The sequence below is a fragment of the Cryptococcus neoformans genome (assembly GCF_000091045.1).
Source record: "Cryptococcus neoformans var. neoformans JEC21 chromosome 3 sequence".
In the NCBI taxonomy this organism is placed as follows: Eukaryota; Fungi; Basidiomycota; class Tremellomycetes; order Tremellales; family Cryptococcaceae; genus Cryptococcus; species Cryptococcus deneoformans.
In genome coordinates this window covers 105,001-130,000 of record NC_006685.1, presented here as the reverse complement: position 1 = coordinate 130,000, position 25,000 = coordinate 105,001, and the positions used below count along the sequence as shown (strand labels likewise).

Genomic DNA, 25,000 nt, shown 5'->3' with positions numbered 1-25,000 from the left:
TTAGAGCGACATATTTTACACTTTAGCGAGCTTTTCCAAGCCCGTCTTTTTTGATGAGTCGCTTTCCTTGAGGACATGTACAATCAACTATCGTCACTTCTGGGTTCCCAGTGCAAGCGTATCGCCAGGGGGGTTACCTCCTTATCGCTTTATCTTATTAAATTTCTTCATATCGCAATCAAAGACAAATCTTCGTATGTTCGACACATCAAACAAGGTCTCGTATTGACAAGTCTCGTCTTGGTATCTAGTCTTACCATCTTTGACCGGTCGTCATCGGTATAAATTTGGAAGTTTTCAGGCTTCGACAGGAATTCCGTCATCCTATGGAAAGCTTCGACCGCGTTTTTACAAGCTTGCGGCATCTTTATAAGTCGTAATGCTCCCAGTGGGCTCTCGAAGCTGGTAACGTCGCGGGCGTCGAGGTGGATTTAATCGTAGGTCTCATCTTGTTAGTGTACTAATCCACTTGCTCTGATAGAATAGTCGCTGATGTGCATGGACAGGGAAGGTCTGTGTATGAAGAAGCACATCAGACATGTTTCCTTCCAAACCTATGAAACAAATAATAGACCAATACCTATGAATCCTCCTAGCATCAACATCATTCTAGTCAACGGTGAAGAATTCTATCATCCTTACGAGATGTAGTTGAAACACTATGCCCCTATTTCACACCCATCTCCTTCGGTCACGGAAAATAACAACCTAATTAATGCTTTACCGGCACTACCAAACTTTGTCAGGCATTGACATCACCTGAATGGAGGCCTTTCGATGCCAGCTCTGAGGATACTTTCCGCATATTCAATCCCGAAAGTTTTTGTGTCTGCCTCCCTTCCTCCCTCGCTCATGCTCAAAATTCTCCAGTGCCTTTGGATTTCCGAAGCTACAGAGATGAGGATTCCCATCAATCCCCCAATGGCGATGTGAGTAACTGACATTTACTGGCAAGTTTGTTTACATCAGTTGACCAAATAATTCAATTACGAAGTACAGATGAAGCCAAAGTTTGTCGACAAGTCTAACAGCAAGCAGTACGATCTGCCTGCTGTTCTTCAAAAGCTCGTCTGCCATTTCAGGACGCACAGAAGACCCGAATCGCAAGCGATTATCTTCTGCAAGTCCAAGGATCAACCCGAAACCATTTCTCAAATCCTTAAAAGAGCTGGGCAGAGGGCCACATGGTACAACTCGGAAGCTGGGGACAGGGATCAAGTTCGCAAGTTCTTTGGCCCAGGCCATGCCCAAGGAGAGTCCCAGATCGACTTTCTCTGTTCCACCTCCGGTCTTGGTGCTGGCGTCAATATGCCAAATATTGATGTGGTGTACTTCTTGGGTGATCCTTGGGATCTTTTCGAAGTTATCCAGGGTGGTGGTAGAGGTGGTCGACTTGGGCATCTTTTCAAGGTCTGTGTCTTCTCTGGATCCTTCAACACGGCAGTTTTCTACACTCCTAATGGGAACAGGCTTCTTAAGGAATGGATGCAGCACAACGTCTGCCGTAGGCTGACCATTGGGAGTTATATGGATGGGACCGAGGCAACGTGTCTCACCCTAAATGCTGGCCAGTGCGACCTTTGCGTCCAAAGTGTACCATTCAAGAGGGGTCACCAACCCACCTATTCCCCGCTTCCCCGCGATCCTCCTCTAACCTCTCGTCTGATCCAAAACTCTTGGTTTCTCTTGCTTGACCAGGCTCACCCCCTTTTCCACCAAACAGTTTCAGCACCTTGCCATGAGCAGGATCATTTGGTTGCCAAGAACCAAGTGGTCATATGGGAGAATTTTATCATACGCTTCAACGCGCAAGTTGTCATTCCTGTGACGGTTGTACCTACCTGCCCACGTGATTGACAAGTCTAGCAGCAAACAGTACGATCTGCCTGCTATTCTTCAAAAGCTCATCTGTCATTTCCGGAAGCCCAGAAGACCCGAATCGCAAGCGATTATCTTCTGCAAGTCCAAGGATCAACCCTAAACCATTCCTCAAATCCTTGAAAGAGCTGGGCAGAGGGCCACGTGTTACAACTCGGAAACTGGAGACAAGAATCGAGTTCCCAAGTTCTTTGGGCCTGGCCATGCCCAAGGAGAGTTCCAGATCGACTTTATCGAGTCTTTTCGCCCCGAGCAGGCGTGGATGCGCTTCGAGCTGGTAGAAAGCCAGGAGCACCCAGAGCTCGCTCGCTACCGTTACTGGTACGCTCACCGAGATGCTTCCCCAGAGGCGGTGAAGAAGGCCAAGACTCGGGCCGCCAAGTATGGGAAGGCCTATAGGTCCGAGGCTCTCGCCAACTTGAGGGCCATGGGATACTACTGTGACTACTCGCCGAGGACCTTTGCTTGGTCCGAGGACTCGCAGGACATGTTTCCTAGGCCTGCCGCCTATAAACGAAAGAAGTTTCCCTTCCATTCAACAGCGCATCAAGACCTCAAATGAGCTCCCCCTCAGAGAATACTGAAACCACTCCGACCGCCAAGGAAGTCACTGGGCGGAGCATCACCCCTGTCTTGGGGAGGACAACCCCAGAGAGAGCTAACGGCGGAGATCGTGAGCCTGCTCGAGCCGCTAGGTTACATATTTTACGTTTATATCCGTTCAACCCGAAAAGATGGCCTATGCATATAGTTAGTATAGCCTCAGGGCTTTATAGCCATTCCTCTGACGAGCAATAGGAGAAGAAACCAAGCTTGGTCAGCTGACTTTGTAGTCAGAAGTTCGAGGGGCCATGCTCCTCTTATGAGGAAAGATACTGCTTACCGCAGGGGTCAAGGAGCGGAGATTGGAGTGGAATGGATACCTTATTACTCGTACTTTTACTTTCTTTTACTTAGTTCACTCTAGGCTAGCTACCTGTGGTGTTTTCCTTATTTAGATATAATCTATCTTCGTATATGCAGCCTTATAGGCGGACGCTTTATAGCGCAAGTACAGCAAGACTGTATCTGCAACACCAACCTGCTCGACATGAGAGCCGAGCTTGACTAATTGTTACCACTCACTATACCAATCTATCCGTCCCCAGATACATAGTAGGATGCTTCCATCGTATGATATGTAGTAGGTACTATGTATGACAACCACAGCCAAGCAAACCTTTGGCAGGCTATATTCCCTAGCAGCCTTTACAGTCGTAAAGTCTGTCGTCAGCCTTGGATATCATGGGTGGAGGCCGACAGAACCTAATGGATGCATATCTTTGGGAGACTTTAGGGGTTTTACGCTACAACGCGTCGAGCTGACTGCACTACCTTGAACAGACCGACGCGACGCGACGCGACCCTCTGTCGGTGACGCCGGTCTGTCGTATGTAACTTTGCTATCCTTCGTCTCTAATTCGTCCAGCTTTCCCCCAAGTTCAACATTGTACTTCATTCATCAACCAATACTCGATATGACCACCTCTGCCTACTCTGACCTCATCGGTCGCGCAGAAAAGCTCGTAAAAGCTCACATGGCCAAGTATGTCATCCGTTATTACCCCTTCGTTGTTGCTAATGGCATTGAACTATCTGTATTAGATATGACCCTTCGCATGACTGGGCACACGGTGGGTTGACTGTGCACTGTCTCCAATGTCATGGGACTAATCGTCCTTTGATAATTAAAAAGTGGACCGAGTACGAAAGATGGCGATGACAATAGCAAGGTCCATGATGGACAATGGTCCCGATTTGCTGATAGTAGAATTGGCTGCTCTCTTTCATGATCTTTCTGGCGAGTATTTGGCCGCTGCAACACACGCATGGCTATACTAATATTTTCTGCCCCTTTTTCAACTATATAGACTGTACGATTGATTTACATCGCATATGGCAGTAATAGCATCTAACAAATCTAACAAATCACCTTTGCAGACAAATACGCAAAACCAGGATCCCCAACTCTCCCCGACTTGCTCTTCCCCATTCTCCAGCTTCAGATCCCCGACGAAACCATCGACCGTATCCTCTCCATCATCCCTGCCGTCTCTTACACTGCTGAAACCGCTCTTCTGGCAGCTGGCAAATGGACATGGCAGAAAGACTGTTTGGAACTACATGCTGTCCAGGATGCAGACAGACTGGACGCTATCGGTGCGGTTGGTATATTGAGGTGTGCAGCTTATAGTGGAGCTACGAAACGGGTATTGGTGGAAGATGAAGATACTGGAGGCAAGAGTGCAGAAGCGCATTTTGAGGAAAAGTTGTTAAAAGTGAAGGATAGAATGAAGACCGCTTTTGGGAAAGAAGAGGCTGAGCGGAGACATCAAACTGTGGGCATTTGAGATACATGATTTTTCCTTGACCTTGAAAAGAGCTGACGCAGAGTCTATAGATGGTACATTTCCTTGCTTCCCTTCAAGCCGAAAAAGATTGCCTTATATAAGCCCATGTACACCATGCATAGTGACCACATTCCCATGTAAATAACAACCGAGTTTTCCCTAGATGACAACTCCTCCCAGCTTGGGATTATCCACAGCTTAAACACCAACACTCTGACATGACCGGAAAGACAAGATAACCGTCTATTTAAAGTCTGATGGACCTTAAAAAGGGCCTATTACACGAGGTCGGCTGCCACGATGTAGCTAAGGCCCATGTCAGTCTCGCTGATGTTTCAATACAAGACGGGCGCTTGCAATACTCACCCCTTATCCTCGACAACGTTCCTGGTGGTGGAAAGAACAGTGTACTGATTATATGAGTTAGTCGGATCATCATTGTGAAGACACAAGCAAGACTACTCACGCTCAAAACCCATCGTACTTGCACGCCTGTCTCAACATCTTCAAACTTCAATCCGTCTTGACGCAAAGGTATGGGATTGTCAAGCTTGTTAAATTCCTTTGCTTGCTGTTCGGGAATGATCTTGCGGATTGCAGGGAGGAATTCTTGCAAGACATTTTGAAGGTGTGTTGAGGGTAGCGGATCTATGCAGGCGTTCAGTTGACAGTTCTCACAAGTGTTCAAAACAGTGCAGTCTTACCGGAGCCTTCACCTCCACCACCTGCCCAAAGTTCAACCCCATTCTTCCTTGCGTATCCTGTATAATCCTTTGGAAGATGGTGACAATCCGGAGTATCAAGCGCATTCACCTTGACACGCCCTTCACCTTCCCTCTCTGTGAGCTTCTTCAACAGCCCCTGAGGGGCATACAGACTTCCCAACTTGCCGTTCTCTTTGACAAGCTTACCTCGCTCCGCGAAAACTCGTTCCCAAACCTTGAGCACTTCCTCCTCCAGCTCTGCAGGTACAATCTCGGTATTAGGAGTCACTGACGCCTCAGCACCGGTGGCAGTCTTTATCCCACGATAATCAATACCCTTGAAGCCTATGAGCAGGTTGTCTGGCAGGGGGAGTCGTTTTGCCTTTCGGAAAACTTGCAGGGCTTCGCTAACCCACTCGGCTCGGGCAGAAGCAGGTGAAGTGGATGTAGGAGAAACGATTAGATGGACCTTGACAGTCAGCTCGATATTGTCATGTACTAATTCTGGAGCGGCATGGCCGTTGGCTACCGGTAAAGGTGATGGCTTGGCCAGTTCTTCTAGGTTGGGGATGTACAACGTCCCCTGTGCGACACCTCCGGCGTCTCCGGCATTTACGACAAAAGCCGCAGATGGTTGGTCTCTGTCAAGAGCGTTGTGCAAGGAGCGGTGTAAGAGTGGCGGAACGGTAAGGATCGGTTTACGAGGGTGTGGGTAGCGGACAGCGAGGGGCGTTTGGGATGTGGTGAAGAGGACGAGAGATGGAGGCATGTTCGGATAAGAGCGGAGCGAACGAAGCGAAGGGGCGTTGGAGTCGGGAATCAAGGAGGTGTTATAAGATGATGGGGTTTGGTGGGTAATGCCTCGCACGGCGTTTGCTAGGGCCACGAAGGAAGGGCAGGTTGCGCGATAAGACCTTCAGATAAATGGATTGTTTTATCCCCCAAAATCGGTTGGCGATCAATTATTATTACTTTTCTGCAGGCGCTGACAAAATAAATGACGATATCCGACGGGTTTGCAAATGTGTAATAAGCTGCCTCCACCTCCACTCCTTCACACCCCCCCAAGTCTCCCGAGCTGCGCGCTTCCCAACAACGAACGAGGGTGTACGCATGGGAAGACGTGTACTATTATTGTAGGGTTGCGGCAGGCGGCATGCAGGGATAATCAATAATAGGAGATAGGGGAGAGACAGGAATCGTCGTGGGCAGAAGAAAGGACTCTGATAGCAACGGCGCTTATTATACCAGCAGCTCACTCGTGATAGCTTCGTTCGCTCCCACACAATTCCCCATACATCATCGATAGACTTCGGTCGAAACCACACTCGTCCCATACACACCGAATGCTGCAGGACAGATAAACCATGCATACCAGATGGTTTACAATTCTGAATTAACGAAACATGTATTTAGTGCCCACAAGCAACTTTTTGTTGTCGGCCACCGTCTCCAGGTTTACAGAAAAGTGGGCAAACGTATAAACATTTACTCCTTTTGATACCCTAATTGAGACTAACGCGAACAAGAAGAAAATATTACTAAAAAGACAGACATAATTCCTGAGGAAATGAGTGATGAGTGATGGGTGGTATGTTGTTAAATTTTTTCTCCCTGCTGCCGCTTGCGGTGTTTTCTTACAGTTCTTCAACACCATGCCTGCTTTTCACATATTCGTTCTTTGCTCTTATGGCCCTATCGCCTCCTTTCGTAATAGCTTTGCTACCACCCTTGAGCAGCTGCGGGAGAGGTATGCTCGCTTTCGTTTTGTACAGGCGTACCCCAACTTCTCGGCTTCTCTTCCGCTCTCGGTGTCCATTCTCTCCACTGGACTGACAATCCCACCCCTTTCACCTTCTTAACCTCAAATTCAAGCTCGTCTTCATCATTCGCATCAAGAGCAGGACAATCTCCATACCCTCCAAGGCTTCCAACTAGCCATCGCTTACTTCCACCACAAGCGCCAGCAATGTCAAGCACACCCCAAAGTTCTTCGAGTGACACTTCATTCACGCTAGAGCCTGTAAAGAATTCTCGGACCTTGACTCTGACCTCCTCGGGGGATGACCTTTGGCCAATACCAGGAGCGGTGGCTGGAAGGGTAAATCTTCCTGCAAGTTTGTGTGGATGCGAGGATTCTTTGGAGGAGGGTGTGAATGGGAGCTGCATAGTGCGAACAGAGCGTGGTGAACGGAGGGGCATGCCAGTTGCAATTCGGAAGATGGCGGTTTGTGACGCATAGATAGGTCGAGGAGGCTTGGTGATGTCATCACTGGGGTAGAATGACGGAATAGAAGAGCTGCCAACGCCAGAAACCTCGACATCGTATCTGTTCAAGTTAGTATGGTGCCTAGGGCGAGAATTCTGAAACTTACCCCCAATCTGCAGCTGCGGTCTCTGCCCAGTTTCTGAATTCGGCACCAGTCATCTCAATTTTGTGGTCAGAGTGTCTAAAAACCCGATCTGTTCTTCCAGTAGGGTCGACAAATCCCTTTTTGGCAAAGCAGTCCCCATTGGCTTGGGGGAACTTGGCATTGAAGTCAAAGTTCTAGAAATTTTTGTCAATGACGCGAGATCTGGATCAAAGATCTTACTCACAGGAGTCGAGATAAGCATAATTCGCGGTCGATAAGTACCCAAAGTAACCACGCCAAACCGACTGAGCACATTCGGATCCAAATGCTCAATCACCTCCAACGCCGTAATCGCCTCGTAACCTTCAAGCCTCGCATTATATTTTTCGAGTCCGCCGAGCCATAGCTCGGTAGTGATAGGCTCCCATCGGGGTCGAGGAGGGGGAAATGTCGATGTTTCAGAATGAGGTGAAAGGACGGAAAGGGCGGGGTTCATAACTTCAGGATTGGCGTCGATACCTGCAAGGCGGCCAATGAAAAGCTCGTCTTCATGATCAAAATCTTCTTCTTCATCCTCAGCATGACGGGTTTCAGACGGCTTCTCTCTGATAGGGGGCTCGCAAATAGTTGAAGCTGGCATGACCAGAGTCTCGAGAAGAGCACCTGGACCACAACCTAGATCGAGGACCTGCACGGTTGGGTCAGATCCAATGCTGCTGTTGAAAAAGTGCTGCTATAAACTCGAACACGTACAGATCGTACACCTTCTTTACGAAGTGTTTGTAGTGCCCATTGTCGTCGTTGCATCCAAAGTCTGCGACACAGTCAGCACACAATCAATAAACGTGACCAGGTGTCACGTGCGCAGACGTCAGGTAGCTCGGACACGGTTTGTAGACTCACTCGGGGGTAAAAGTGACACCGGTGACGGTACTCTCCTCCACCATAGAAACTTCTGGGATGTGCTCCGTCTCTGGGAGAGCATCGCGAGGAAGAAGTTCTGGCGACTCGTCGGATGATTGGTCAAAGGTGAATACGCCGGGAGGCGGCATGTCGTTGTTGTTTTGCTGTCGGTGGAGACTGATGCTTAACGGCCTGCGGGCATACACGCAGAGGTATATGGCCTTCTGGGACTTGGTAATAACCTTTTAACTGTATGACGTGAAAAATAAAAAGAAAGGAGAAAGAGAAGGCCGGTTGAATTGCAAGAAATGGCACAGTCAAGTGTTGAATAGCCGGGCCGGGAGGGAACAGGGAAAAAAGCGGGGCAGCCGCGGCAATTGCTCCTAGGAGCAGGAGAAGCCGCCTGGCGACGAACAGGGATGTTCTAGAGGCAATTTATTGATTAAGCATAGCGAGCCGGGGATAACATGCGCGCGATGCACAGGGAAACAGTGGTTGCATAATAAAGCTACATGGCAGTGTTTGAACGAAGACGGGCAGGGCAAGAAATAAGGAGCAATACAACGGAGAACACCGGCCGCAAATGAGGAGTGTGACGAGAAGTCGACGCCGGCCAGGGGCCATGCTTCTTGCCTGTTGTTCGTTTTCCCCCACGCAAAGAGAGGGAGTGCGTACTCTCTTCCGGGCCTCCCCACTCCAGGTTTCGGTTACTAGCACTCCCTGACCGTCCTCTTTCGGTGATCGCCGCCACTGCCGCCCTCCTCCTCGGTGCTCCGTCGCCACTCGCGCGCACACCCATCGGGTTATTCTTGTGCCTTGAGTTACTCCCCACGGAGTCCCGATTACGGCAATCACTGCCAGATGCCAAATCGCGCATGTCACGCAAACAAACATTCCAGCAGTTTCCATGTCTCGATCGTTTCATTCTTGCATTCCCTCCCTGTTATTGCGTCGAGAATTCTCTCCACGCAACAATCATCGAGCCGCGGCAGAGTGGCCATACCGAGTTGTGTCGATCTCTTCAGCCTTCATATCAATTCTGCTGCTCTCGGTAATCAGTGCGCCGAGCTTGGACAATCCTGATGCACGACGGTAGTGAACGGTGCAGTTGTTGTTCTCTCGCAGAAGTAACATGGTGAATTACCTGTACCGAAGGGACCAAACTTTGGTACAGCCACCGGTCAATAACCGGGCAATCACTGGCGATCTATGAAGAAAGAAGCAACTGTAAACACGTCTTCCAACAGCTTTACCAATCCATGCTTCCGACGAGGCTGAAAAAGAAATCTAATGCATCTATTGTAGCAATACAGTAACTTTCGCAGTATGCCATTTGCCCATGTCCGTCAAGAAAACAATGAATGAGGAAAGACAACCAAAAGTATCAATATCCGGATCCCCCCGGGGGATGCCATGATCTCCATCTTCTTCTTCCAAACAGCTACCATCCCTTATTTTTCTACCATCGACCCAAACCCACCAAGCTCTATTCTTGGCTAAAACTGATGCCGATGCGCCTCCTGTCCCGTCGGCCTTTCCTGTGGCCACGGTTCGAACGCACTCTCATCCCTCCCATGCCCCTCCCGTACTCTACTATATGCTGTACCCTCCGGTGACCTGATGGGTGCATAAGTGTCGTCGCCCGAATCATTATCTTCCAACAACCCTGAAGGCTTGCTTGAGGAGAAGATTGTCCCTCCTTTGGTATTGTTTTGGAGCTTGTGTTTATCTTGTTCGTATTCATTGTCGTACCCGCCTCCAGCGTTGTAGCTGGCAATCATACCCATTTCTTGACTCTCCTCTGGAATAGTATGCGGCATGAAACTAAAGAGACGAGTCAGCAAATAAAGAAATAAATAAAAATCTTGTGCCTTTGAAAATGAAACAGAGACTCACGTCTTTTGCAATTTGGTAGCACCCGAACGAGTTCCCGGCTTCCCTCGAGCGTAATCGACAAAAAACTTGCAAGCAAGATAAATTTCAGAGCAAAAGTCGGAAAGGTTGATCGTGTCCCAAATGGCTTGCAGGTACGTTCTAAAGTTGGTGTCGCGCTGGTAAGGGTTCTTCTCCGGGTCGGTACTATGATTCGGAACAAGCAACGACGTAAGCATTCACGACGCAAGAGGTAGGATGAGACGCACTAGTCGGTCCAGTTGTACGCCCACCCCATGTAGACACTGAAAAAGACCATTTCGACACATGTACAAAGCGCAGAAAGACCGTCAGAAACGTTGGTCGCAGTCCACATGGCAGTGCCCTTGATGACCCCATGACTTTGGAGGATGGAGAACAAGAAGCCTAGGGAGTGATAAAAATAAAAGAAAAAAGTGGAGAGTGAGCAGCCATATACAAATTATACGAGACGGAGCTTACTTTGGTAGAACGTGAAGAAGACGATAAGCTTGATTGCCAGAAACTTGTTTAAAGGCTTCTTCCCTTTCAACTCGTCTTTACAAAGCACATAGAAAACGATTAATCCGTACAGCGCAACGGAGATTGAGACAAAGTCGACCGCGTCCAGGTACACTTCTGCAAAATGGATGGAGTACTCTTCCGGACATAGCTAGAAAGATCAAAAGGAGTTATTAGACGTAGATCGGGAGTGGACGGACAGGTCGGGCTAGATTACTTACGACGCCGTAGTATTCGCAGATGATACCAATGATGGAGATTAAAGGTCGGAGGACAACGTATTGCATCACACTGAAACTGAGTGCATGCCAAAAGTATGGCTTGGACGCTCTGAATCGCCAAAAGCCAAATGGGAATCTACAATTTCGATAATTAGCAAAGGAGAAACGGAACAAAAAAGAAGAGTTGAAAAGCAAAGAGACATACGGAAACTTCATCTTATCCTTCTCCGCCAGCACGGACTTGATCTGCAGGTCTATCGTACCCATCGAAACGAGTTCCATGAGAAGCATGAGGAATGCAGAAAGTGTGATGGCTTCGTATGCCGTTTCGGCAAGGATATAGTATTCGTAGGATTTGTAGTACCGATATGAGAAGAATGATACGACGGCATAGCTGTGCGATCGGGATTGGTCAGAGAGAATCAGAACAGAGAGAGTTTGGGAAGCCAGTAGATCGAGAAAGTAACTTACACGGGAGGCATGAGGAGAACCCTCATCACTTGTCTTTGCGCCGGAGGGTGCTTGTACCGCGTGGCATGCATGGTGAGGGTGAAAAGAGTAATTAGAACTGTCTGAATAGGCTGTCAGGTATACAGGTCTAGTGGAGAGTAAAAAGGGCTTACGAGGATAGCACAGCCCCCCGCAACAGCCCATCTGTGTGGTAATGTTAGTCACTGGAACTTTCAAGTCGTTGGATCGTGACGCCTTGCAAGTGCCAGGGAATGGGAAACACCTACCCAATACGGTGGGCATCCCAATGTATTCCATCCTGAAAGAAGATCGAGATCAGCTCTTGTCGATCATCTCGATTTAAGATTGATACAAATGAAGGGACGTACCGAACTCCAAAACTCATCATCCACAGCCTATTCATAGTCGATGCCCGCATTAATATACCACCCAGCGGAGATCGTCGATCACCCAGATTCAAACAGTAGTTCAGCATAATCACCAGTCGTAGACGGCACAGGAATGAGGATGGAAGCAAGAACAAAAGTATGGACAACATCAAATCAGTAATTGATCTTGATCTTTTGTAATTATCGTCCATTGTGTACTCACCGTTGAGTTGTCAGAAGGGCAAGACATCTCCGCTCAGTTCCTGAATGGCTAATAGAGCTGTAGCGGTTTTCACGACTCTCTCAGATTCCTTGCTTGAATATTCCAAGTGCCGACGGTTGACAGCAATTCTTCACGGCTGAATCGACCTTCGTCAAGATAGAGTTTAGAGAAAAAGATGGTCGACCAAGCAGGCCAAAATGGAAATAGCTTTGAAAGAGAATATAGGGTATTTTTAGGATGAGGAGAATGAAAGGATACTGATAACAACTGGTATCAAAAGTCAACAGTAGAGTAAATGAATGGATATACATATCATTGTCCGAAGGCGGGGGCCACGAAGAAAAACGAACGTTGCAATGAGCTGCGCGCCGCAGATTTATTTTGTGTTTCCGCAATGATTCCTTATTATACTGCTGCTGCCTTGGGCTCTTATAAAGCTTTAAGACTGTTGAGCGTTGGTGGAACATATATGCTCTCTCCCTACTGACCCGTCTGAAGAAGCTATACAACCTCCATACTCCACACGACCAGCTGCCCCTTCACACACCTTCCATTATTCTCATGTCCTCGACTGACTGCTATCTCAGGGACAAACAAAAAGACCAGACGCGACGCGCTCAGGCTGTGCCTCCTTTCTATTTATGTTTACGGTGGCCACCGAGTATAAAATGACACCCCGGCTTACGTGATGCGGAGTCGTTCGAAAGGTACCGTCACAGTATAGCATGTAACAAGTGCGATGATGATGTCGAGCACACGACCAGCTCAGCACTATCTCCCACCTGCTTTCGATAGCTTGTGCACAGCGCACACGCCGATATACACAAGGGCGGCCAACACCGCACAGTGTAGAAGATATGAGTTTATGAAATCACCAGCTAGGCGATGAGTATTTTCCGACATCCGTTCGAAAACGGCCCCAAGCACTGTTCTTCGCCTCCTTCCTGCTTCTTGACTGTTGTAGCTGACTGAATTGAATAATGCCAATAGCTTCAAGTCGTCTCAGCCGCTTTTCGGTTTTCCCACCCTACTGTATCTGCAACTCCCCAGTCTTCGATGATTCAACCCGAAGGCGCTGACTCACAAAAACTAAAACCGATAGTGACATCTCTCAGGCTACTCCCCTAATTTATCCCAAGTAGCTTCTTCATCCCATTAACCGCCCGCTCCCCAACTTCCTCCTTCGTCCCATCTATGTTCGCCACAGTCACACCCTCCTCCTCAGACGGATCTTCCAATACCGCAAGTTGGCTATCGAGCATCTGTTGTCCGAAAAAGTGGCCCTTTCGAGAGGCGATACGTTGCTTGAGGAGTTCGGGGGTACCGTAGCAGTAGACAAAGTACGTTTTGAGAGATGCTGTCGCTGGGACTTGAGCATCGTCGGGAAGTGCGTCATTCTATGTTTTGTAAATAAGTCATTTGCCAGGGGTTGATGTCATACAAAATAAGAAGTGGAATGGAGCGAGCAACACGCAATACTCACAAGATCCTCAGCAGGAGGTGGATCAGCCTTGACAACCCCTCGCAATATATCCCTATACCACTTCTTCAAAGCCGAGCAGGCAATCACCACTCCCGCCCTGCCCAGCCCACCATCCTCCTCGCTCCTGGTTTTCCCTGCAATCTCGTCCGACTGCTCTTTACACATCTTCTCCGCCGTTGAACGGATGAGTGCAAGCCAAGGGAGACGGTCCTCGTCTGTCAAAGGGGTACCGGAGGACATTTTGGCAATGTTTGATTTGGGGTGAAGAGAGTCGCCGTCGATAAAAGGGATGTGGAAATGATCGGCGACGTCTTGGCCGACGGTGGATTTACCGCTGAGAGTGGAGCGGGGGGGCCGGGTCAGTAAAGGCAAAGCGGAAATGCCTTTGAAAGGCTCACCATGATGCAGGGCCCTATAGCAAAACTTTAGTTTTTGCATGAAGGCTGAGAGAACAAACAAAAAGGCGTACCATGACGATGATAAGGACCGGGTCAGGCAAGTGCGTGGGTACCGCCAATTCTTGTTGAGGCTTGGAAGACATCGCTACTCGAGTATTTGTCAACCTTGGGCTTGTCGTTGTAGTTAAAGGGAAGCTTGAGACGGTAAAGAGGTGGAAATGAATATTTCGATAGAGATTCGAGAAGAACAGAGATATATTCGTGGGGGCGGACGTAAATAACTGAGGAAAAGAGACAGAACATCCCCCGATCATGCGGCAGCAATTGCTCCCGTCGGCCCGAATCATCCGATGCCACGGTTTAATCGCGTCCATAACCGATTGTTTTTGTAATCTTGCTTATATATGTACTACTATAAACAACAGCCTATTTCCGATGCATCATCACTTTCCGCTGGTATACATGAGTATTGGATCCCCAAGGAGCTCGATGGTCTTACGATTCGGACGCAAACCCAGAAAAACAAGTGTGATGTGAGGATCGTTGAAGGGCGATACAAGTTGAAGAAAGTCTCAGGCGCGCGAAGGAAATGAAGAAGGCACGCAAGAGTAGGAAGATGATCATACTTGTGGATAGGCTCGACACCTACTCCCCGAAGCCGCGAACTAAAATATCTCCGTTTGTTGACACAAATTGATCGAGCCTCCATCTAAGCACGCGGTCGCGGTGGCGGCATTGTTCCATCGCGAAATCCACCAATTCACTGCCCAGTGAAGTCTTGAATTCCATTCTTTTTCTCAACCGTAATTGAACTGCCTAACCCTTCCCTCTAATAACGTGCGTCCCCACTTACAACCACTGACTATTCTAATGGCTTCAATCCCGATGATGTTGGTGGTGATGCTGACATCGATGTTTCCAGGACCGATAGTTATCGAAAAATCATGTCTGAACGCGGATCCAACCCACCTGAGGAAAAGCCCAAGGCAGAAGAACCAGCCGCTGGTAAGCCCGAACCTCCTGCCCGGATCTCCTTATACTCTATTGCGAGGCGCAAAAGTCAAATCCTATGCTTTTATTGCATGGTAATAGTGGACGGTCGTTGAGTTGGATCTGGAGCTGCAGTTGGCGTTTGCGTTTGCGTTGAGCTGTGCCATTCGCATTTCAGCTGCATTGGGCTTTTTGACAAAGGGATCAGGGAGGTGGAGACCGGCATCCAAGGAGGGTGATGCTACGGGCTTCACGATATGGAACTGGTGTCGATGTCTCCATGCCCTATTGTCGTGCGCCAATCAAGACGAAACGACCGAGCTGGGTGCGCAAACCCGGCGTTAAAGTTGATCGCTGCTGGCGTTGTCGTGGCCGCTTATTAGATAAGGATAAGAGCCAAAGCTGACAAATCTCTCCTCTTTTCCTTTATTTCAATGGCTACCTCTGCAGATCCTAACACTCTTAACATCAAGATCACCAACACCAACAACGAGGAGGTTTTCTTCAAGATTAAGAGGACTACCAAGCTTAACAAGCTCAAGGTGCGTTATTCTCCCCGTATGGCGGGATAATATATGTGTTGTGAAAGCTGGGAGCGATTTCGTTGGGGGATACATGAAGAGACGAAGGATGCGCGAACATCTTGAGACTCCTAAGAAGGCCAAAGCCGTTCCAAATGTTTGATCACAAATATTTTTGGATCAAGGCCACATTCCCTTTTGGCGAATCCAGTTTTTTCTTACTCTCAGGTTTGACCTACTAAAGGATCAAGCTGACATGGCTGACCTAATATACAGAGTGCCTACGCCGACCGGGTTGGTACTGACGTTGCTTCTATCCGGTACGTATCCGTCATCTCCATGATGAAGCTAGATGTCCTGACGGACAACTTGAATTTACTTGGTCTATCGGTTATCCCCATCCTCTCACAACTCACATTGGATCGCCATTTCCCTTTCCCATGCTCCATTAACGCTCGATCGTCCCCGTTTGGGTAAAATAAATTTCAGATTGCTTTTCGACGGCCATCGAATTCTTGACCATCAAACCGCCAACGACCTCGATCTTGAAGACGGTGACGCTATTGAAGTCCAACTCGAACGTGAGTCTTTCCTCTCTCCCCTTTTTCCACTTTCTCTCTTTCCTCGTCCTTGTCGATAGGATAGCTGATTATTGTTCCTTGCTTGATTCTGTTACAGAGGTTGGCGGTTACTAGATGTTTTATGTATAATATGCATCTGTAATACAACGGAAGACTTACATTAAAAGGAAACATGAACTAATTGATCCTGGTGCTACAGCCCCGTTTCGTGTTATAAATGGCCTGCGTCGCCATTATTATTCATTTCCTTTGCAATAGGTTGATGACCGTACAGCGGAGGTGTATTTTCTTAAAACATTTAGAACTCATGCGATCGTATGATAAGCAGACACAAGCTCCGACTTTCATTAGAAATATGCGGCCGAAATAATTGCTGCCTCAAAATTGTCGAACAAGTCCAGCAAAAGCGAAATTGAAACACGGAAGTAGAAAAATGCACGGGACTTGTCTCCGGTTGACCATCAGACCCCTCTGCCTGGTTACAACGATTGCGTCGAGTTTCATGACCTATCCTTCTCCTTACACTACTGTATAACCATAGCATATATTACAACCTTGCTACACAACGCCAGTCTTTTCACAGCTGGAAGGAATCCGCTAACGACAGACAGATTGCACACCCCCGATACCAACCGCATTCAAGATCTTACTAGTGGCTCCGCCAATCTTATCAACAGCCGTGATATAAGGAGGTGCCGTCCTACCTCTTTCGAGCCGATTTTGACTAATCTTGAAAGACTCCGGCATGCCTTCGTCCCATTCGCCGGTTGTGGCTAGCTTGACGACATACTTGGTTGTGAGTGCGATACGGGCCATACCATGTCCTTTTGATGATCAACCAGGCAAGGCGCAACAACATAAGAAAAGATACAAGCAGAGACAAGAAAGAGAAGGTTGATTAGAGCCGGCGAAGATCCCCGTCGCGGTAAAGTGATACGAAGGAATGGCTTACCGTGGTAGCCAGCAGCGATGTACAATCCTTCGTTCTTCCCCTCTGGTACCTGCTCAGAAGGGACTTGACCTACGAGAGGAAGAGTGTCCTTGGTAGCACACATGATACCGCTCCAGAACCTCATGGCCCCTTCTCCCGGAGCTTCTTCACCCCAGTTTGTGAACGAATTCTTACAATACTCTGAGAGCCCTGCAAAAAAAAGGTTAAAAAAAGCACGTCAGCTCGTTAAACCCAACATGAGCAAAATTATGACCATGGAAAGTTTTCCGCTTACATCTCTTGGCAGCCGGCTGGACGTAACTATCATCGACATTTCCAAAAACGTCCTTCTTCTCCAAGATACCCTTCTTAACTGCAACTTCGTGAGACAGACCGAGGACAATCCCGGCATGAGTGGTAGCGATAAGGTAAGGACCTTCTTCCATGGTATAAGTCGTATCGAGATAATTTTCGCCAGAGAATGAGGGAGGTGGTGTGACATTGGCAGCCTGGCCTTGGAATGGGGTTAAACTACAGTGCCGTCCTATGTCAGCTCATATTATTCGCCAAGGACCCTTGCACGAATTACAAATCATCGATATCACTCCCTTTAAACAGGTGCGGCGTATGAGCGTTAGTGCAGACAATCACATTCCTCGATTTGACCGTGCCCCTCTTCCCACAATCAACTTGCCAAAGCTCACCGTCTTCTGTTCTAGTGAGTTTTTGCACAGGCGACGAAGAGTAAAGCTCGGCTTCGCCTGTTGCGAGTGCAGATCTGAGGTAGGCGGTGGCCAGTTTGTGGGGATGGAGAGATCCAGCTGGGCCAATAGAATATCCGGTGGCTCCGTTGATGCGGGTGACCTAAGCATTTGATCAACTTGAATGAGCTTTTCTTTTTTTCCCATTAGGCTTGAGGTGAGGTATGTGATCGTGCAAACGAACCTTTTGAGCTTCCTTTGCATCCCCAATCCATTTCCATTCAGGTTTCAAGTGTTTGTACTTTCCAGCAGCCCTCGCTTTGAGCCACTTGTTATACCATTCGTCCATTTTCTTAGCTTTCTCCTCGCTAATCCTCACTATGCCATATCCATCAGCTTTACCATTATCACAGTATAATGTAGACTCTAAGTACAAAACATACCTTCAACTTTCTTGCCTATCCAGAAATCGACTTCCCACATTTCTTTCTCCACCGTCTCAGCTACCTCGATTAACACCCGCCTCTCGAGATCTAACACGTCCAAAGCCCCGTCCATATCAATTCCAGATCATCCATTTTTGAGTGGCTTTGTTAATTCGGGCAGAGCGGCGAATGAGAAAGGGGCACAATGTCCGCCGTTCCGTCCAGCTGATCACAACATTGATCCGTCAATAGATATTTTATTAGTGAAGAACATTTCCTCACTGGCTCCGGAAGCTACATCTTTAGCCTCGAGGACGACCACAGTCTTACCGTCTGTCACACCTGGACGAGTGAGATAATAGGCAGTGGAGGCACCTACGGACCGACTTATCATCAGGCATCTTCACCCACTTTATAACGACCATGTCTTATGTCTTGAATGGCTCACCTGCCATACCTGCACCGATAATAACATAGTCAATCACATCTCCCGGGAGCGCTTTCTCTTTGTTGTGACCGAAGAGTGATGATTTCCCGCGGTTCTAGCATCAATGATGAGTCTTCCCATCAGAAACAAATATCGATGCCGGGCCCCGCTTGTACCTGAGATAAGAACGGCATACGCTACTACTACTCACTGTGGCCTGCCAGTGGGATACGGTAGAAGTGAAGGACTGTGGAAAACTTGACATCGTGAGGGTCTTGAAGACTTGATAAAGAGCCGATTAGCAGCGTAGATTACGATAATGACGGACGTGGGTAGCGAACTTTCGGATCTCGTTGGGGTGAGTTATCCGTGAGTAGCCAAAAGCCTGCAATAATAACTTATGCGACGGCGGACGATAAATGGCTGAGGAACGGTGCTGTGCTCGAAGCTGTAGGCCTTGAGTATAAAGACACCTTGAAAGAGACCATTGTTTTAGAAGTGAGATGTGGCGCGAGATGGACGTTCTTCGTTTCCGTTTCGGATTTGACCGAGACTACACGTAAAAAAAAGGCGCCGCGAGATTCAGAACGAAGCGGCGACTGACCACCCAAAGAGCATGGAATAATTCGACCTATGCATATGCTGCCCATGTCAAATGGGGAGAGTTGGTAGCAGGAATGCATGCGTGGCCTGCAGCAGCCAGTCGACAGCGTTAATATCATATGGAGCTGCTGCTTGTCGCTCTTTTCCAGCATATGAAAAGGATGGAAAATGGCGTCGTTGCTCCAAGGTGTTCGTTACTCGCCCAAACTGATATGCTGCCAGCGTGCCGAATACTTGATGTTTCTTGGTCACCTGCCGCGAGAAGCGAGATCCAGCCAGCGGCAAGCGATGATATAACGTATGGCCGCCTGCTAGGCCCCACTATCTCCCTGACGACAGGCGACGTTGCTTCTAATTTGGGACGTCATTTCACAACAACGAAAGGCCAACTGTCATCGAAGGATTATAAGTACCCTTCGACCGCTCTCGCACTTTCGCCTTTTATCTACTCGAGGTGGATTTGAAAATGACAAACCGGTTCCCTTCTCAATTTAAATACCCCAGACTTAAGCCTTTTGCCCCACAATCTGCCCCAGAATGGCTATCTGCTAAATATAAAGTAGTAGGCCAAGACTTAGCTCTAAACCATTTTTGACCTCCAAAACCAAATTGCCAGACCTCGTTGTCATGACTGAGAAGAACGAGAGGCAAACAGCTAAGCCTCAAGATGTGGAGCACTTTGACGAGTCTCAGCACCATAACATGGCGTTCGAAGATTTTGGATTGACCAAGGAGCAGAATCAGCTCCTCATTGACAACTATGCGTATATGTGGAAGAAGGATGACAGTGGGAATTTGTTGATCAGGAGTGCAAAAGGGGACCCAACTAATCCCAGAAGCTGGCCAAACTGGAAGCGTTATGCTATCGTAGGACTGGCAAGTTTGCTGAACAACTTGGTAAGTTGCCATGGTGAGCATCCATTTACTCCAAATACTGATCACTTTTGACAGGTTTGTCTCTGCGTGTCCGGCTATAGTACAGGTATTGCGCAAATGGAGGAAGAGATGGGCTTTAGTTCTGAAGTCGGTACCGTTGGTTTAAGTTTGTATGTGGTGAGTAAGCATATCTAAACAAACAGCACCACAGCTTACAGGTTCCACAGCTTGGTTTCGCGATCGGTCAGTACAACAATTCTCGCGAGTGACATGCCCTGATTTTTACTCTCATTTAGGACCTATGCTTCTCGCTCCTCTGAGCGAATACTGGGGAAGAAGGCCAGTCTATCTCGTCAGCTGGACTATTTTTACGATCTTCCAGATTCCTGTGAGTTTGGCTAATTGATGAAGAGTACGCAAGTGATGAAATAATTATGTCACTGATTTGCTCTTTTTTTGTCTAGCTTGCATTGGCTCAAAATGTTGCAACTATTTTGGTTTGCCGTTTCATCCAAGGTTTGGCGGGATCGTAAGTATCCATCTCATTATCCGATAATCTTGTACGTATAACTGATCCTCGTTGAAAGAACCCCCTTGGCCAACACTGGTGGTGTTGTGCACGACGTCTTCGCGGTAAAAGAAGGTAGGAATGCAATCATGATTGGTGTTTATTGAAGTCATTAACCGACAGTGTACTTTCAGCTGGTTATGCTGTCGCTATCTACGCTCTGAGTAGCGCAGACGGACCGCCCTTGGGTAATGTCATCTCTGGGTTTTTGGCACAGAATGCAGGGTTCAGATGGCTCTTCTGGGCCTATGTGAGTCAAACATAGCCTATGGTTGGACCTCGAGAACATTGGCTAACCCAAGAATTATGCTGGCTTTTTAGCTTATCATTTTCGGCTTTTTCCTCATCGTCATCTTCTTCTGCCTCCCCGAAACCCGGTCCACCATCATCCTCTCTCGGAAATCGTCCAAACTGCGAGAAGCAACCGATCTTCCCTTCTACGGCGAGCATGAGCTCGCAAAAAAGGCACCTGGTCATCTTTGGAAAGTCACGATCTTCCGACCGTTCAAGTTCTTGTTTACGGAGAGAATTACTTATCTCTGTGCGGGTATCAATGGGTTTGTGTACGGCATGATCTTTTTGAGTAACGAAGCATTCCCTCTAGTATTTGGGCCGGGTAACAATGGCCATGGCTGGACCCAGTGAGTTTTCCGTCGGCGCCTTGACCTGCTTTGCATGTTACTGAGTGACGTAGCTCTGGCGTGGTCAACCTCACTTTCGGAGCTTATGTCGTCGGCTCTTTTCTTGGTTTCTGCTTAACTCCCCTCCAAGAAGCTTGGTACCGCAAAGCCAGTAAGGCCAAAGGTCGCGGCGATCCGGAAGCCCGATGGTGGAGCGCTTTGTGGGCAACACCGTTCATGCCCCTGGGATTGATGGTTGCAGCCTGGACGTCGTATCCCGACTTGCCATGGATCGCTCCTATCATTGGTTTTACCATGTTCGGTTTTGGGTTGTGAGTACATTGTTTGCCCCCTCAAACTGATTCATCCAATGAAAAAATCGAGAGGACAATGGCTGATGAGGAGCTTGAATAGCTATATCATTCTTGCCGCTATTCTGAACTACGTCGTTGACGGGTATGCTCATTATTCGGCAAGTGCTTTGGGCGGTGTCGTCTTCGTTCGTAATATCGTACGTGGTCCTCCGTCCAACGCTCTATTCGCTCGTCAAGTATTTTATAACTTACTTCCTCTTTTTCAGATCGGCGCGGTTTTCCCTCTATGTGAGCACCCTTTTCTTACACCTAATACATTACAAGTGCGGACCCAGTTCCTGACCATTTTCCTCCAGTCTCATCACAAATGTTCAAAGGCATGGGAAACCAATGGGCTTTATTTCTCTTGTCAATGGTCTCCTTTCTGATGATTCCGATCCCAGTGTATCTCTATTACCGAGGCAAGGTCGTCCGAGACAGGTCGCCATACTGCGCTATGCACTATAATGATGAAGAGTAGCATGTTGCTTTTTAGCTCTGTTGCTTGCCTGGGATTGGCCTCTAGGATAACTAGGGTACGAACGGACTGTCAGGCAGGCCAATTTGGGTTTAGAGCAAATACATAGACTTTTTTAGATGCATGTTAAACTGTATTTGTATGTGGCTTGGTTAAGTCAACCATGCATATGCCGAACACCCAGTAGTCGCTGGGAATCAATGGTTGGTCATGTATAATGAGAGTAATAGCCTGAGCGGAGGAGAGGAAAAAAAAGGCAGACACCTCAAGGTCCCGTTGATGATTCAACATGAATATTAGCAGTCCTCGATGTACATACGAACGTTTCTTGCTAGGTCACGAATTCACGAATGGCAGTACATAATAAGACGACGACATAAGACGACACACAGTTGTCAACCATTGACGATTCAGCAACGATCGTTCTTTGACGTCGAGACATTACACATACAATGCATTTCCAAACCCACCCTTGATTGTGATAGATAGATCGAGAGTTAAATGAGTATAGAGTAGTATAAAAAGCACTCCAAGCTCTGAGCACACAAAGAATTAATAAAAAAATGACGGAGAAAGAAGGCTGAGACGGGGTATATTTCACAATTAAAATTGAAAAGAGAATATCGATCCTTGGACTCGATTTGCACTCGTTCGCCTAAACCAGAACAGGCGGCAGAAGCATATCTTCTAATACCAAGGAGCTCCTAACCAAAATGAAATCCGGTTTGAGAACCATCCAAGCATTATCAGACACAACAAGCTCCCTTTGCCCTTCTTTCCAACAACTCTTCAGAAATCTATTTTTTTTTTCCTCTCAAAGAACCCTGAACTTGCGTGCCGTTCTAAAGATTCAGAGGACTCTCGCTCTTGTCCATCAGCCCCTCAACCTTGACGGCATCGGAATACGCATCCCCCTGGGGCTCACTCCTGTTGGACGCTTGCAGCCCCTGAAGTTCTTGCGGGGTAGGCACCGTAGGAGAACCGATGGACGAAAAATTGGGAGGGATGGGGGAGTGGGTGGCTTGGTGAGATGATGATGGAATAGGTTGAGGAGCGGGGTCATTGCCCGTTGTGGTAGAGTCGGAATCATCAGAGTCCATGCTAGAATCTCCATCTTCGTCCAGCAATCTCACACTGCCCTTCTTGCCTTCTCCGCCAAACATGGTCTCTTCTTCCTCCTTCTCAAGCTGACCGGTGACATCCTTCGGCTTGGTCCCCCCTTCGACAGCCTCATTATCAATGAGACCGGGTGATGAGAGCTTATCGGGCGAAACGGGACCATCTCCCATTAGTTGAATACCATCATCATCATCATCGCTGTCGTAAGCGGGTCTGAAGGTGATACCAGAGGCTCCCAGTATGCTGGCAATGTTTGCGAGACCGCCAGCGCCGCCTGCGACGCGGAAGCCTGAGCCAGCGAAGCCGCTATTGGAAGGACCCGAATTCTGGGGGAAGACGTCAGGAATGGATTCGGGGGTATCGTGGCCAACTACCCGGTGTTTGTCAGTGCCAGGGGTCCTATCAATAAATGCAGGTGTGACTCACCCTTTTGCTCGACACGCTCCTTGACCCAAGCTTGCCATTCCTCTGGTGTCCTACCATTCAACAAAGCGACAATGACCACAGTCATGTTATCGCAACCAATTCCACCAGTGCTAGAGTCCTTGGCCAAACATTTGACCATCATGTTCTCACAGATTTTACCCAAGGGGTCACCATTGGCAATAGCACGTCGAGTAAAGTCAATGACCTGCTGAGAGGTAAGACAGTCCCAGATACCATCACAAGCTAGCACAAGGAACTCTTCTTCGCCATCAAGTTCGTGGGTAATAATTTCGGGGACGACGGTTACAATTTGCTTTTCGGGGGCAAGAGAAAAGTTTTGCTTAAACTCAAAATCGCCCATGGCTCGAGAAAGGGCAAGATTACCGTTCACTCGGCCAAACTCGACAAATCCGCCAGCGGCAGTTATTCGCGCTGTCTCCTCTTCATTGGTAGGCTTGTGGTCATTGGACAAAGCCTTGGCTTGTCCTTGGTAGCCGAGGACTGACCTAGAATCACCAGAGTTCGCCTACGGGCGTGTCAGAAAGAGAATTAAGGTTGATAGAAAAAAAGGCATACGACAATGATACGGCCGTCGGTCGTGATGAGACCCACGACGGCGGTACATCCAGAAGGGTCGTTCAAGAATGATGGGTCTGCTCGGAGATCTTCATCGGTTTTGATGAAGGCCTGGGTAAGGGCAGTTATGTAATCTCCGGACTCTACTCTAATCAGCTTCCCCCAACTTCCAAGAGAGATAAATGAAACCCACTATAAGCATCCAAAGCTGACAATCGGGAATGCAAAGTCGTGCCCGCAAACTTGGCTACTGTCTGGCCACCGTGTCCGTCAAACACACCAAACATCGCATTAGCGACTTCGGGTTCGTTGTGGTTCGTGACGGTAGAACCCTCAGGTTGAGCCGGAACGTCACTTGCTGGGCTATGAGGTTTGGAATCGTCGGAGCTCGGGGGAAGGTAAAGGTGGACGGAATGGGCGTCCTCCATGCTGATACGCCACCCTTGCATGTCTGACAAGCCCACCCAGAATTGCTTTCCTCGAACCACATCCGTGGTGTGCTTTTCAGTCACTGATCGTCCAAAGCAGTCGGTCATATCGTGATGCGCAGGCCGCGGAGAGATAGCATAGTCCAATAAGTCACAGTCGAGTTTAAGAGCGATACGATATTGACATCGCGCATGGTAACATAGCAATGGTGACGAATGAACGGATTAGACCGGTGACGAGACCAATTCGATACGCGTATAGTGATTGCAGGTTCAAATAGTAGGCAATTAGTGAGTAGGCAGAGGGCGAACGCGGTTCGCGGAGTCGTGTGACAAAGATTGTAATAATCGGCCCAAGAAGAAAGAAGTGACAAGCTGGTCAGCGGAAAGTCTGTACAGAGCGAATATAATATACTGACTAGGCTCAGAGAGTGTTTGACCCTGAACATGGCAAAACGTGTATAAAGCAAATTTCGGGCGACAGATGAAATGTCGGTCAGTTGTGGTGAATGAAGTGATAAAGGGTAATAATCGTCAGCGACACGTCACGTCACCCTCACGAGCGAAAAAAA

General features: G+C 48.2%; 10 protein-coding genes across 10 annotated transcripts in view; 4 read left to right on the top strand and 6 right to left on the bottom strand.

The window, feature by feature from the left end:
* The first annotated feature begins 707 nt into the window (after positions 1-707).
* Positions 708-2,998, top strand: CNC00450 (hypothetical protein). Its single transcript, XM_024656657.1, has 2 exons — positions 708-929; positions 1,000-2,998. The coding sequence occupies exon 2, from the start codon at positions 1,000-1,002 to the stop codon at positions 1,855-1,857; it is 858 nt and encodes a 285-aa protein (XP_024512325.1). The 5' UTR covers positions 708-929; the 3' UTR covers positions 1,858-2,998.
* A 349-nt stretch (positions 2,999-3,347) lies between these two features.
* CNC00440 (conserved hypothetical protein) lies at positions 3,348-4,428 on the top strand. Its single transcript, XM_024656656.1, has 6 exons — positions 3,348-3,463; positions 3,523-3,551; positions 3,614-3,718; positions 3,789-3,791; positions 3,859-4,256; positions 4,319-4,428. The coding sequence occupies exons 1-6, from the start codon at positions 3,396-3,398 to the stop codon at positions 4,367-4,369; spliced, it is 654 nt and encodes a 217-aa protein (XP_024512324.1). The 5' UTR covers positions 3,348-3,395; the 3' UTR covers positions 4,370-4,428.
* On the bottom strand, positions 4,283-5,950 carry CNC00430 (expressed protein). The gene is made up of 4 exons (XM_569333.2): positions 4,973-5,950; positions 4,735-4,916; positions 4,635-4,678; positions 4,283-4,574 (listed from the first exon to the last, which is right to left on the bottom strand). Exons 1-4 carry the CDS (start codon positions 5,739-5,741, stop codon positions 4,547-4,549), a joined length of 1,023 nt encoding a protein of 340 aa, XP_569333.1. The 5' UTR covers positions 5,742-5,950; the 3' UTR covers positions 4,283-4,546.
* A 276-nt stretch (positions 5,951-6,226) lies between these two features.
* Positions 6,227-8,575, bottom strand: CNC00420 (hypothetical protein). The gene is made up of 5 exons (XM_569332.2): positions 8,230-8,575; positions 8,080-8,140; positions 7,571-8,014; positions 7,348-7,520; positions 6,227-7,301 (listed from the first exon to the last, which is right to left on the bottom strand). The coding sequence occupies exons 1-5, from the start codon at positions 8,376-8,378 to the stop codon at positions 6,695-6,697; spliced, it is 1,434 nt and encodes a 477-aa protein (XP_569332.1). The 5' UTR covers positions 8,379-8,575; the 3' UTR covers positions 6,227-6,694.
* Positions 8,576-9,517: 942 nt separating this feature from the next.
* On the bottom strand, positions 9,518-12,220 carry CNC00410 (hypothetical protein). Its single transcript, XM_569331.2, has 11 exons — positions 11,925-12,220; positions 11,702-11,728; positions 11,600-11,631; positions 11,486-11,516; positions 11,334-11,434; positions 11,068-11,256; positions 10,863-10,998; positions 10,603-10,792; positions 10,371-10,527; positions 10,126-10,308; positions 9,518-10,053 (listed from the first exon to the last, which is right to left on the bottom strand). The coding sequence occupies exons 1-11, from the start codon at positions 11,949-11,951 to the stop codon at positions 9,726-9,728; spliced, it is 1,401 nt and encodes a 466-aa protein (XP_569331.1). The 5' UTR covers positions 11,952-12,220; the 3' UTR covers positions 9,518-9,725.
* A 39-nt stretch (positions 12,221-12,259) lies between these two features.
* CNC00400 (cytoplasm protein, putative) lies at positions 12,260-14,056 on the bottom strand. Its single transcript, XM_024656655.1, has 5 exons — positions 13,877-14,056; positions 13,806-13,819; positions 13,408-13,741; positions 13,009-13,321; positions 12,260-12,914 (listed from the first exon to the last, which is right to left on the bottom strand). The coding sequence occupies exons 1-4, from the start codon at positions 13,946-13,948 to the stop codon at positions 13,049-13,051; spliced, it is 693 nt and encodes a 230-aa protein (XP_024512323.1). The 5' UTR covers positions 13,949-14,056; the 3' UTR covers positions 12,260-12,914; positions 13,009-13,048.
* A 529-nt stretch (positions 14,057-14,585) lies between these two features.
* CNC00390 (hypothetical protein) lies at positions 14,586-16,169 on the top strand. Its single transcript, XM_569329.2, has 6 exons — positions 14,586-14,642; positions 14,728-14,810; positions 15,246-15,337; positions 15,593-15,636; positions 15,806-15,897; positions 15,995-16,169. Exons 2-6 carry the CDS (start codon positions 14,750-14,752, stop codon positions 16,009-16,011), a joined length of 306 nt encoding a protein of 101 aa, XP_569329.1. The 5' UTR covers positions 14,586-14,642; positions 14,728-14,749; the 3' UTR covers positions 16,012-16,169.
* A 211-nt stretch (positions 16,170-16,380) lies between these two features.
* CNC00380 (expressed protein) lies at positions 16,381-18,873 on the bottom strand. The gene is made up of 9 exons (XM_024656654.1): positions 18,593-18,873; positions 18,403-18,496; positions 18,237-18,329; positions 17,973-18,179; positions 17,774-17,907; positions 17,418-17,692; positions 17,124-17,359; positions 16,850-17,038; positions 16,381-16,721 (listed from the first exon to the last, which is right to left on the bottom strand). The coding sequence occupies exons 4-9, from the start codon at positions 18,085-18,087 to the stop codon at positions 16,495-16,497; spliced, it is 1,176 nt and encodes a 391-aa protein (XP_024512322.1). The 5' UTR covers positions 18,088-18,179; positions 18,237-18,329; positions 18,403-18,496; positions 18,593-18,873; the 3' UTR covers positions 16,381-16,494.
* Positions 18,874-19,470: 597 nt separating this feature from the next.
* On the top strand, positions 19,471-22,019 carry CNC00370 (polyamine transporter, putative). The gene is made up of 12 exons (XM_024656653.1): positions 19,471-19,881; positions 19,936-20,037; positions 20,088-20,103; positions 20,157-20,248; positions 20,325-20,389; positions 20,448-20,503; positions 20,563-20,678; positions 20,750-21,069; positions 21,123-21,380; positions 21,463-21,559; positions 21,629-21,650; positions 21,719-22,019. Exons 1-12 carry the CDS (start codon positions 19,612-19,614, stop codon positions 21,880-21,882), a joined length of 1,578 nt encoding a protein of 525 aa, XP_024512357.1. The 5' UTR covers positions 19,471-19,611; the 3' UTR covers positions 21,883-22,019.
* A 295-nt stretch (positions 22,020-22,314) lies between these two features.
* Positions 22,315-25,000, bottom strand: part of CNC00360 (protein phosphatase type 2C, putative) — a 2,985-nt gene continuing 299 nt past the window's right edge. Inside the window, exons 2-6 of the mRNA XM_569418.2 lie at positions 24,848-24,869; positions 24,194-24,511; positions 24,001-24,143; positions 23,425-23,950; positions 22,315-23,368 (exon numbers count right to left, since the gene is read on the bottom strand). Of these exons, the coding sequence (XP_569418.1) occupies positions 22,722-23,368; positions 23,425-23,950; positions 24,001-24,143; positions 24,194-24,511; positions 24,848-24,869 (1,656 nt within the window). The 3' untranslated portion in view covers positions 22,315-22,721. The remainder of the gene's footprint in view (positions 23,369-23,424; positions 23,951-24,000; positions 24,144-24,193; positions 24,512-24,847; positions 24,870-25,000) is intronic.